The sequence below is a fragment of the Oncorhynchus mykiss genome, chromosome 2, assembly GCF_057628025.1.
Source record: "Oncorhynchus mykiss isolate SJ-2025 chromosome 2, ASM5762802v1, whole genome shotgun sequence".
NCBI lineage: Eukaryota > Metazoa > Chordata > Actinopteri > Salmoniformes > Salmonidae > Oncorhynchus > Oncorhynchus mykiss.
In genome coordinates, this window is record NC_143023.1 from 22,911,018 (window position 1) to 22,922,500 (window position 11,483).

General features: G+C 43.2%; 1 protein-coding gene across 3 annotated transcripts in view; it reads right to left on the bottom strand.

Moving 5' to 3' along the window:
* Positions 1-350: 350 nt before the first annotated feature.
* Positions 351-11,483, bottom strand: part of LOC149984911 (uncharacterized) — a 20,039-nt gene continuing 8,906 nt past the window's right edge. For all 3 annotated transcript variants that reach the window (XM_090193215.1, XM_090193219.1, XM_090193225.1), the window contains exons 2-8: positions 11,076-11,136; positions 7,322-7,360; positions 7,022-7,066; positions 6,252-6,347; positions 5,891-5,959; positions 5,501-5,543; positions 351-3,601 (exon numbers count right to left, since the gene is read on the bottom strand). In XM_090193215.1, coding sequence (XP_090049341.1) covers positions 3,556-3,601; positions 5,501-5,543; positions 5,891-5,959; positions 6,252-6,347; positions 7,022-7,066; positions 7,322-7,360; positions 11,076-11,136 — 399 coding nt within the window. In that variant the 3' untranslated portion in view covers positions 351-3,555. The remainder of the gene's footprint in view (positions 3,602-5,500; positions 5,544-5,890; positions 5,960-6,251; positions 6,348-7,021; positions 7,067-7,321; positions 7,361-11,075; positions 11,137-11,483) is intronic.

Below are 11,483 nucleotides of genomic sequence, written 5' to 3' on the forward strand. Positions count from 1 at the left end.
CGAGCCTCATACAATAAGCCTCATGAATAAAATGGCCCTGAAAAACATTCCACTATCTGTTAATCTTCAAAATATCCCTAAAGTTATCAGGATGTAAAAATAAAACCTGTTCACTTCCCTTTCCTGTATTGTATAACTCACAAAGAAAACAGATGGTCAGTAGTTCCAGCATGTTCTTTACTCAGAAAACAGACTGACAAAATGTTTTAGTAGAAAGTTATTTTAAGCTTCTTAGTGGCTTTTCATTGTACACTTTACAATTTAAATGAGCAAAACTCTGGATTATGCCATATAGTGTACCAGCTCTGTGTCCATATGGCATATCGTGAAGCATTCACGTTGAGACAAAGCATAGCAGAACACATTTAATGTAAAAATAGTCATAATCCATGATATAGAAAAGCCATATACAGAACATAAGTAATGCTAGTCCAAATTGAATGATTGGAGAATGTGTGGGCTGTGGAAACCTACAGTACAAGTAGAACAGCAAGATGACACTTTTAGTGCAGGTCTCGTTATTCTAAAGCACACTCAGATTCATAGACATAGGAATGGATGAGATATAGAGCATTGTCGAAACACTTCGCTGCTGTACGCTACAAACAGTTAATGATCCTGAACAAACAGAATGTGCAGGGTTTATCAGCATTGATTATGAGTACTGATGAAGACGTGTGCTTAACTAAAAGACTCAATTATCATTTGAATATTGAGTTTACAATAGGACATTTCATAACAATATAATAATACACCAAGCTACTTGTCAAAGAAAGTCATTTTTTGGAAGACATTTGCATAACGTATTGCTGTGCAGAGGACACATCATCCCTGAAATGCATCCAGCTCATCAAACAAAATCTGCTGGTTGATACATTTTCCTATTTTCATCAAAAGACAGAATGCACAACAGTTTTTTTGGGAGGGGGGGTGGTGTAAGGACTTTTGTATAATAAGTTAAGGCTCTTGGGGAGCCATGTCTGACAGTGTCAAGGATTGGCTGAACTCAATAGTGCTTTCTCTTGACAAATAAAAATCAAGATTAGATGAAAAATGGGCCTAGAGAAACTTTTGCACAGCTGAAAAAGCCCATAGAGCTCTTTTGAAAATCCAATATTTTTTTCCAATATTTGAACATTTCATACCCTTTTCAACGTGAGGCCTGGAAGAAATAAATGGAGGACAATCAGTTTTGATGCATTCACAATAGCAATGCTTTGTGGCTTTGAAGGAGCATAATGCCATGGAGATGTGCGAGTGTAGCTGAATGAACAGGGCATTACACAGGTCAAACCAATTATTTTAGGATTTTTGCACTTTGTTTGGTTCATGGCTTATTCAACATGCTTGCTTGAACGGTTCTTAGATGTTCTTTGTATCGTGAACAAGAAAAACTGTTCTATGCAAACCTCATCTTATAGTGAGACTAGTCGCAGACTCGTAACCACAACATCTGCTTTGCAGGTGAAGGGTATTTCTCATGCTATTTCTGAGTAGGGAAAAAGGCTTTCTTGAATGTGACTGTGGTCAGTAAACAAAGGGTAAGTGAAAGTTGTTTTGTTCTTTTAAATGTATGTCAAATTATTCTCCTTTCGAAATGCTGTCAGAGCTAGACTACATCTAAGAAAGGCTTACTGGGCTAGTTGTGATGCTTCAATCAAACCCCACAAACACCTGCAGAGTGCAGACACACACATACCACACTGTGTGCATTTAGAATCTGTTTCTCACTATTAGCAGCACCAGCTACTAATTGAATTTCATCAACTTAAACAGATTGGGACAATTCTGATTGAGTGAACCAGATAACACAAAATGAGATGGAGGCGCTAATTACACAGGTGTTTCTGTACAGCCTGGAGCCAAGCCCATCCCCAGCTGATGACGTCACAGCGGTAAGGTTGAGTGGAGAAAGACAGTGCGCATGCTGTTTAGACAGATCCAGTTATTTCAACACTACTTGATCGTGGGTGTAATTCACACACACTCACAACAACCCTTGTTCCCTCATGATAACGCAACAAATGAATAGCCCTGTCATGCCGAAGCACATAATGTCCACCTCCCCCTCTCCTCTGACCCCTGCCTTTCTCTGTAATGCAGAGTAAGAAATAAGCCAGCCAGCACCTCGGCCCTAAAGCTTTTGTTCACGGGGCACGATTGATTTCCATTTAAATGAAAGTAGAGCCAGGGAGCGATGGTGGAGCGGCCCTGTACTCAGTATGAATGAAACATGGGCATGGTGGGTATTTCCCTACTCACATCCCACCCTACCTACCCCCACACTTTATTTTATCCTCTCTATCCCCCGGTCCCCGTCCCCATCCCCGTCCCCGTTCCAGCACTATAAACCATTCAAATCAGACTTTCCTCAGCCATCCGAGAGCAATTTACAATCGGTGATGTGGTTGACGTTTTGAACAAAAGCATTTCAAAAAGAAAAAGAGAATGGGGGGGAGTTGAAAAGAAAACATCATTCACTAAAGTTGATTAAGTCTCCACCTCAAGTGAATGTTCAAACAGACCTGACGGGCTTTTCCCACCCATTTCTTTTCCTTTTTTCCCCTTCAGAGGTTGAGAAGATGGGAGAGCTTTATCTTTCAACTGTATTTTCTGTTGTCACTAAGAGGCCAAGGACAGGATATGTCACAGAGTTGAATGGGGAAATTTAGAGAGGACTGGGTTGGTTTAGGGTGGATTAAACTTGTTTTTCTCATGCAAAAAAAAAAGCCTGTTCTGAATGCACCAAATCAACTCTGAATACAGTTTAGTTTAGCGTCGGAGCGGAGAAACCTGTCGGAACAATTGCAAATGACTTTTAGCAACACTTTTTCTTGAAAAATATGCCATTGGACAAAAGGAGTTCGTCACATTTGGTCACATTCATTGGCTTCAGGGTTTTTCAATAGAATCCAATGACAAAACTTCGGTTCCAAATGTTGCTATGTGTCCCAAGCATAAAGGGATAATCCGTAGTTGAAACAATAAAGCGTTCTCTCCCTATTTTGGTAAAAAACTGAGGGATGGGGCCTGAGAAATATAACCATTCTCAAATTCATAGGCTATGAGCTATGGATGCAAGGACTGACTATCCGTGATATCAAAATCATAGTTTTAACCATGTTTTGAGGCTATATAGCATTTGTTTAAACATACTTTGTTTGCTAACATTGGCATAAAACAAGCTTATGTTTTGGGTTCTGATGGGGCACGACAGTTGAACTAAGCTGAACTAGGCATATATATTATTCAAGAATCAATTAGTACATCCAGAAATAGATTTAGCAACTGCAGAATGCCCTTTTAAATATACACAGATACTTTGGGATATGTGGCACAAAAATGAACAACAGACCAAATATAGGAAACTAAGTTACACTGGCTTTGGAGGGGACCCATGACACAGTAACATATGGTCCCAGAGAGGAGAGCAGTAGGGAGTGGTTCAGTAAGAGCAGGCTGGGGTGGAAAGTGTTCCCTTCCTGAGTCAAAGGTCAGTGTGTTGTAGAGCTCCTCCCCTGCAGGTGTCCAATGGGACTGGAGCTCATCTTGTAGTTAGACCGTTCCTTTCATTCCCTGTTCTGCAGGCACTGAGTAGATCCTAAAGAAAGGAGAGAAGAGAAGAGTGAGAGAGGAAAATGTACTATACCAATCCAAAAAACTGGTAGAACTTTACACATCTGAAATATTATTAATTCACTACTATAAAATATTAAAAACATACGACTGATATTTAATTCCTTGTTAAGAGTTCATGGGGGATATATCAATTTAGAAACATTGGATGTCCTTGGGAAATGTACAGACTACAGCATATAAACATTACATGTTTTGGAGAATTGGGGATTACAATTTTTGAGATCCTTCCCATAAGACAGCCTGTTCACGTTCGCACATGGAAAGCAGGTAGCTACAATCCTTGTTTGTGGGAATCCAGGAAATGCATGTCGGTTTATAGCGCGTGTCCTTGGGAAATGTACAGACTACAGCATATAAACATTACATGTTTTGGAGAATTGGGGATTACAATTTTTGAGATCCTTCCCATAAGACAGCCTGTTCACGTTCGCACATGGAAAGCAGGTAGCTACAATCCTTGTTTGTGGGAATCCAGGAAATGCATGTCGGTTTATAGCGCGCCGCAGGGGTTTGGCGTGCTACATGGCGACTGCATTACCTCCACACATCCCCTCCCCAGGTGGGACTTATGGCCTTGGCAAGTCTCCCTGTTGATCCAACAAGCCGAGGGTTGCTGTGTGAATAAGCCTCTTTTCAGCACACCTATCACTCAACACACAACACAGCCAGAGCTAACTGCAGCCCTAGGAGCCAAGCGTTAATCCTGCAGAGGATTTGAACCCCTTTCTCTTTCTAAGCCTGCATCATCAGATCTATAGCGCCGAGGTGGCTACGTGCTAGGTAAATTCTCTAACCTCTATCGTTGGCTAGGTCACGTAGCATCTAGCATGGGACAAAGGAAACTGATTACTCTGCAGAACGCCAGCGCCCAGCACTCAGCACAGTTACACAACCCCAAAGACAGACCCAGAGAAAGAAAGAAAGAGAGAAAGAAAGAAAGAGACAGGTAGAGCTCTCAGTTACCCCCCTCCCCCCCTTCCTCCCTCAGAGGCCCCAGGAGAATGACTAACTGACTATATCTCACTGTCTGTTCAACTGGTTCAGGCTGTTCTCTGTGCTCTGATTGTTGTTGTCAAATAATGTCATCATTCCATAGAGACAGAGCTGGGATTTACTGCTCACTGTGCAATGTGCTTCATACACCAGATTTCTATAGATGTGTTATTCCTGCTCTGGGCTCTGGGAGCAGGCTGGGTCTTGCCCTGTAGGGGTCATGAAGGGCAGACCGTTCTCTCTGGGTTATTGTTAACAGTTGACAGGGTGGGGCGAGGTAGAGCAGTGGAGTGGGCTGGATGGCTTCAGGCTGTGCAGGTAATTGCAGCACAAGTCCAGACGGGCTCGACGGCTCAGCGGCTGGGTGGATCTGCTCCTCCTGATTGAGTTTCGCAACCTCAGCAAGAGTTTGTCTGGTTTTACATGACGCTGGCATGATGCCGTAGTGGAGCATGCTGCCAAGCCAGCGGTGTGGTGGATGGACTGACTGTTACTCACTCGACTGGTTCTGTCGCTTCCTTCCAGCCGGGCAGGCGGGGGACTAAGTGGAACATCTCTGAGAGACACTGATTTCTATTATGTCTATTATCTAAAAGGCCTGTTCCTCTTAGGGCAAGTAAACACTGCGAGGGGAATAACATGGCAGAGTGACTTACAGTTCAACGTGCTTTAAAAACTCTAATTTAACTCAATTTCCATAACTGCTCAGAGGAATCCCCCATGGACAAAAATTGCAGCCCTGATGGTTTTATCAGGAAGATGGTGTCAGTGGAGGAATTAGGGGTCCTAGGTTACACTGAGACAAAATATGCACAACATATTGTAAGACTTTCAGTCAAACAGAGTGAATGGAGAAGTGTGGCCTTACCCTTGTGGTCGGTTGTGCATGCGACGCCGGACCAGCACTATGGCTGAAACCAAACACAAAAGGGAAAAGGTCACCATTTCCTCCTTGCCGCTGGAGAATAGTTCACATTTGCTTAAGTATTAGAACTTACATGACACCCTGGAAGTGGAGTAAATCAGGTCAAGTGCCTGACTCAGGGGCCTAACAGCCGTAGGCCTGCGAACTCACTGACTTCAACAAACCACTTTTCTAAAGGTTGCTACATCTGGTCCCTGATCAAACCATCAGTAATAATGTGCCAGATACACGCCCTGTAATGTGTTGTGAGGTGTGAAAAGAGGTCTGCCAGTCAGGTAGCGTGTATATCTGGTCTGATATTGTCTCAGTCTTATCTTGACCTTTAAACCTTACCTACTATCACTGCGATTGACAGTGCCACCACACTCACGGCTACGATGATGACAATGGTAGTAAATCCATCTGAGAGCAGATAACACACGACAAAAGGAGTTGATGGTTGCAACACACTGGGACGAAATGAACATACAAACTTAATTTACACAATTATTTTAGCATGACATGGCTAATGTTCATACAAACCAAGAAGTATGAATTTGCTAAAATATGTACTTTTAAATGGATTTATTGCACATTGAAATTACAGTTCATCAAGTAAGAAGGTATCTATGGGCCTACTGACATGCAGAAATAAGGTTACTTAAATTCTACATACTGTAAAAGTAGAACAAGTTGTAAACAAAGTTTTTCCCACCTTCCCCTACTTTTTCTCCTGTTGCCTTGTTTGTGTCCACAATATCATTAGTTTCAGGTTCGATAACCACGTAATCATTCCTGAGATTTGGGATCACTGAAACAGGCAAGAACACACCTAATTATTCTCCGACCTCATTTCCATTCAGAAGGATATCACCAGTACAGACACATATAAATAAACATTCATTCATCTGCTCACTGACTAATTCTATCACTGTCTGATCAATGTGGCAGAGGAGGAACAGAACTGGCAGATTTAACAGATCATCATTCTGATTGGATCGATTTCACTCCCAGCCAATCATTAAGCATTCAACATTCACTCCTGGATTCTGATGAGGGGGAGGAAGAAGGGCTTCGGCAGTGCGGCTCCTCTCCTGGCCTGGCTGAGAGAAGGTGCTTCTCCAGAAGATATGGCCTGTGGGGCAGCCCTCCCTGTACTAAATAGCTCTGTAATTATATCAAAGCAACATCATGGGGAAGATGAAGAGTGACAGCTAGCGATGCCGAGAGGAAATGAGAATGCCAATGTGGATTAGTGCCCTGACAGGGTGGGGGGTAGGGGGGGGGTCGCTACGTGTCTATCTAGTCTAACTTCTGCTTGATGGATACACAGGGGGGGTTCTCCCCAAAGATAATTGATTCCATTCTGGGGGTAATGATGAGGGGAACGGTTGTGTAACAGAGGTGTGATCTCTCTTACTCTGCTGACTGGGATGCTTGCCCATCACATTTCTAACAGGGGGCGAGTTAAAGGGTTAAACTCACCGTTTAGATTGAATAGATCTTCATCGTCTCCATCTGTGGGATATTCTGAATAGAGGAAGAGGGAAAAGCCCAGTCAGCATCAATATAAAGTAGCTTGTATTACATTTAAAGATTAGCAGTAGTTATATTGCTGTGCTTCATTTGAGGGTTCACTCATGGAACATTATCGGATCATCACGGTACTCCTAAACATAATCATCACTTTTGTCAAATTTATGAAAATGTTTCTGAATTTATGAAAATGTCATGCTACTTGAGATTTTGTCCCCTTTGGTTTCCAGATGAAGATGTATTCCATACCTGCTACGTCTGCTGATCCTTCACTCTCCTCTGAGGAAGCTGTATGGGAATAGAGATGGGGAGGTGTCACGCCCAGGGTGTGATTTGGGGTGGGTATTCTATGTTCTATTATTTGTATTTCTATGTTTTGGCCGGGTAGGGTTCTCAATCAGGGACAGCTGTCTGTCGTTGTCTCTGATTGAGAACCTCTTCTTTTAACTACCGTGACAGGAGGATGGGACCAGATTAACTCACAGCAGCTTCTTACTGTACATCACTAAGGTTATTCGTTACATCTCTGCACTATACTGGAGCAGAGCTACTCTCCTATGAACTACTACTGTGGGATATACAGAATGATTGAGCTGCCATCCATTCAATGATATACTCACTCATGAACTCCATACTTCTGTGGCTAGGGCATTTAGCTCATGGTAAAGGTAGCCATCTTAATATTACCAGTTTCAGAGTTTTGTGGAAATAACTAACTATACCTTTAGATAGATAGTAAAACACTACTGTAGCATACACAGGTTCATATCTTCTTTATGTTGAACTGTGGTTTATATAATGTGTATGTATTCTTTCCTCAACATATACTTTCATTTTTATATTTCACCTTTATTTAACCAGGTAGGCTGGTTGAGAACAAGTTTTCATTTACAACTGTGACCTGGCCAAGATAAAGCAAAGCAGTGCGACTAAAACAACAACGCAGAGTTACACATGGAATAAACAAGCGTACAGTCAATAACACAATAGAAAAAAAGAAAGTCTATATACAGTGTGTGCAAATGGCGTGAGGAGGTAAGGCAATAAATAGGCCATAGTAGTGAAGTAATTACAATTTAGCAAATTAACACTGGAGTGATAGATGTGTAGATGATGATGTGTAAATAGAAATACTGGTGTGAAAAGGAGCAGAAAAGTAAATAAAAACAAATTGGGGATGAGGTAGGTAGATTGGGCGGGCTATTTACAGATGGGTTATGTACAGCTGCAGCGATCTGTTAGCTGCTCAGATAGCTGATGTTTAAAGTTAGTGAGGGAAATATAAGTCTCCAGCTTCAGTGATTTTTGCAATTCGTTCCAGTCATTGGCAGCAGAGAACTGGAAGGAAAGGCAGCCAAAGAGGTGTTGGCTTTGGGGATGACCGGTGAGATATACCTGCTGGAGCGCATGCTACCGGTGGGTGTTGTTATCGTGACCAGTGAGCTGAGATAAGGCGGAGATTTACCTAGCATAGACTTATAGATGACCTGGAGCCAGTGGGTCTGGCGACGAATATGTAGCGAGGGCCAGCCGACTAGAGCATACAGGTCGCAGTGGTGGGTGGTATAAGGGGCTTTGGTGACAAAACGGATGGCACTGTGATAGACCACATCCAGTTTGCTGAGTAGAGTGTTGGAGGCTATTTTGTAAATGGCATCGCCGAAGTCGAGGATCTGTAGGATAGTCCGTTTTACGAGGGTATGTTTGGCGGAGTGAGTAAAGGAGGTTTTGTTGCGAAAAAGGAAGCCGATTCTAGATTTTAGCATGTTTAATATGAGTTTAATATGAGTCTGGAAGGGGAGTTTGCAGTCTAGCCAGACACCTAGGTATTTGTCAGAACCGCCCAGAGTAGTGATGGTGGGCAGGTGCGGGCAGCGAACGTTTGAAAAGCATGCATTTAATTTTACTAGCGTTTAAGAGCAGTTGCAGGCCACGGAAGGAGTGTTGTATGGCATTGAAGCTCGCTTGGAGGTGAGTTAACACAGTGCCCAAAGAAGGGCCAGATGTATACAGAATGGTGTAGTCTGCGTAGAGGTGGATCATGGAATCACCCGCAGCAAGAGCGACATCATTGATATATACAGAGAAAAGAGTCGGCCCGAGAATTGAATCCTGTCGTACCCCCATAGAGAATGCCAGAGGTCCGGACAACAGGCCCTCCGATTTGACACACTGAACTCTGTCTGAGAAGTAGTTGGTGAACCAGGCGAGGCAGTCATTTGAGAAACCAAGGCTGTTGAGTCTGCCGATAAGAATAAGAATGTGGTGATTGACAGAGTCGAAAGCCTTGGCCAGGTCAATGAAGACGGCTCTACAGTACTGTCTTTTATCGATAGCGGTTATCATATCGTTTAGTACCTTGAGCATTGTTGAGGTGTACCCGTAACTAGCTCGGAAACCGGATTGCACAGCAGAGAAGGTACAGTGGGATTCGAAAGGGTCAATGATCTGTTTATTAACTTGGCTTTCGAAGACTTTAGAATGGCAGGGCAGGATGGATATAGGTCTATAACAGTTTGGGTCTAGATTGTCACCCCCTTTGAAGAAGGGGATGACGCGGCTGCTTTCCAATCTGTAGGGATCGCGGATGAAAGGAAAGAGAGGTTGAACAGACTGGTAATAGGGGTTGCAACAATGGCGGCGGATAATTTTAGAAAGAGAGGGTCCAGATTGTCTATCCCAGCTGATTTGTAGGGGTCCAGGTTTTGCAGCTCTTTCAGAACATCTGCTATCTGGATTTGGGTGAAGGAGAAGCTGGGGAGGCTTGGGAAAGTAGCTGCGGGGGGTGTGGAGCTGTTGGCCGGGGTAGGGGTAGCCAGGAGGAAAGCATGGCCAGCCGTAGAGAAATGCTTATTTAAATTCTCGATTATTGGGGATTTATTGGTGGTGACAGTACTACCTAGACTCAGTGCAGTGGGCAGCTGGGAGGAGGTGCTCTTGTTCTCTATGGACTTTACAGTGTCCCAAAACTTTTTGGAGTTAGAGCTACAGGATGCAAATTTCTGTTTGAATAAGCTAGCCTTCGCTTGCCGGCCTGAGTGCGTGTTTTGATTCCTGACTTCCCTGAAAAGTTGCATATCGCGGTGACTATTCGATGCTAGTGCAGTCCGCCACAGGATGTTTTTGTGCTGGTCGAGGGCAGTCAAGTCTGGAGTGAACCAAGGGCTTTATCTGTTCTTAGTTCTACATTTTTTGAAAGGGGCATGCTTATTTAGGATGGTGAGGAAATTACTTTTAAAGAACGACTGACGGGATGAGGTCAATATCTTTCCAGTATACCCAGGCCAGGTCGATTAGAAAGACCTGCTCACAGAGGTTTTTTTAGGGAGCGTTTGACAGTAGGGGTGGTCGTTTGACCACGGACCCATGGCGGATGCAGGCAATGAGGCAGTGATCACTGAGATCCTGATTGAAAACAGCAGAGGTGTATTTGGAGGGCAAGTTGGTGAGGATAATATCTATGAGTGTGCCCATGTTTACAGATTTAGGGTTGTACCTGGTGGGTTCCTTGATAATTTGTGTGAGATTGAGGGCATCTAGTTAAGATTGTAGGACTGCCGGGTTGTTAAGCATATCCCAGTTTCCGTCACCTAACAGAATGAACTCTGAAGATAGATGGGGGGCAATCAATTCACATATGGAGTCCAGAGCACAGCTGGGAGCTCAGAGGGGTCTATAACAGGCGACAGTGAGCGACTTATTTCTGGAGAAATTCATTTTTTAAATTAGAAGCTCTAACTGTTTGGGCATAGACCTGGAAAGTATGACAGAACTTTGCAGGCTATCTTAAGTATCAGCCTAGGTTCTTCTAAGCAGTTTTCCACTTAATATTCTGCTATCCCTGGAAGCTATAGGACTCAGAGAGAGACGGTGTATATTTCTCGTGTGGAACACATACAGGCATAAAAACAATAAAAAGGTGATCTGTGTGATTAGATCTTTGTCGGTGTCTCAGTGTCTGCTGCCAGAGCATTGTGGGAAGGTGAGAACATGTGATACGTACCAGCAACTCCTTGCAGAGTCACAATCAAACACAGAAACAGCAATCGCAACATCTTCCAATGCTGGAGGGGAGAGAAGAGAAGAAACCAAGTTATAAATTCTGGTCATTAATATTCTGCTATTGATATGTGTGAAAAATGAAAATCTTCCCAGTTTGAAAAAGCGAAAGTGAGATGGCGTGAAAGAGTCATCTATATTCTGTTGTTGAGGCTGTCTGTTGTTTACTCAAACATTTAGGTTTACCTCAACCACAGGTAGTCAATGGAAAATTACAGGTACCGGGAACACTATCTTCTGCAATAACGACACGGACTATCATGATGACACAACTCCATACAGGTGGCACAAACACTGTCCTGATGTTAAAGGACGATGTATATCTTGTCTCAGGGGTAGGGGTGGATGTAAA